The following is a 387-nucleotide window of genomic DNA, read 5'->3' on the forward strand; positions in this document are numbered from 1 at the left end:
TTCCTGCTTTATTAGCAGTCATGTAGTTACTGAAAAAAAGAAAGGCAAGTTGTTCTGCACATTCAAGCCTGAAAATGGGATATCAGAAGTGTGCTTGTGACAGCAGTGAAAAAGATTAGTCACTGTAGAAGGCATACATTGTATATGTTATAAGAAATATAGGAACTTACAGCAGAGAGTTTAGTAAAAGTTTGCACTTACTGTCCAGCCTCACTTGGAGGAAGCAGTAGGAGTGCTGAAAGGATAATGACAGTCTAAATAAATGGTAGGAAGGATTGCATACATGCCCATCAATCGGTATTTATTAATATAGTCTATTTTATTACATTGACTGGAAGTGTGAAGTTCTTACACAGAAATTTTTTTTATAGGGGTCAAGTTCCTGCT

General features: G+C 36.2%; 1 protein-coding gene across 1 annotated transcript in view; it reads left to right on the plus strand.

Annotated features, from left to right (window-relative positions):
- The window catches only part of EPB41L4A (erythrocyte membrane protein band 4.1 like 4A), a gene marked incomplete at its 3' end in the record, with an annotated part of 62,308 nt that overhangs the window by 47,874 nt on the left and 14,047 nt on the right, over positions 1-387 (plus strand). Inside the window, exon 7 of the mRNA XM_010141961.1 lies at positions 372-383. Within this exon, the coding sequence (XP_010140263.1) occupies positions 372-383 (12 nt within the window). The remainder of the gene's footprint in view (positions 1-371; positions 384-387) is intronic.

This window comes from Buceros rhinoceros, unplaced genomic scaffold (assembly GCF_000710305.1).
Source record: "Buceros rhinoceros silvestris isolate BGI_N320 unplaced genomic scaffold, ASM71030v1 scaffold15168, whole genome shotgun sequence".
Classification (NCBI taxonomy): Eukaryota; Metazoa; Chordata; class Aves; order Bucerotiformes; family Bucerotidae; genus Buceros; species Buceros rhinoceros.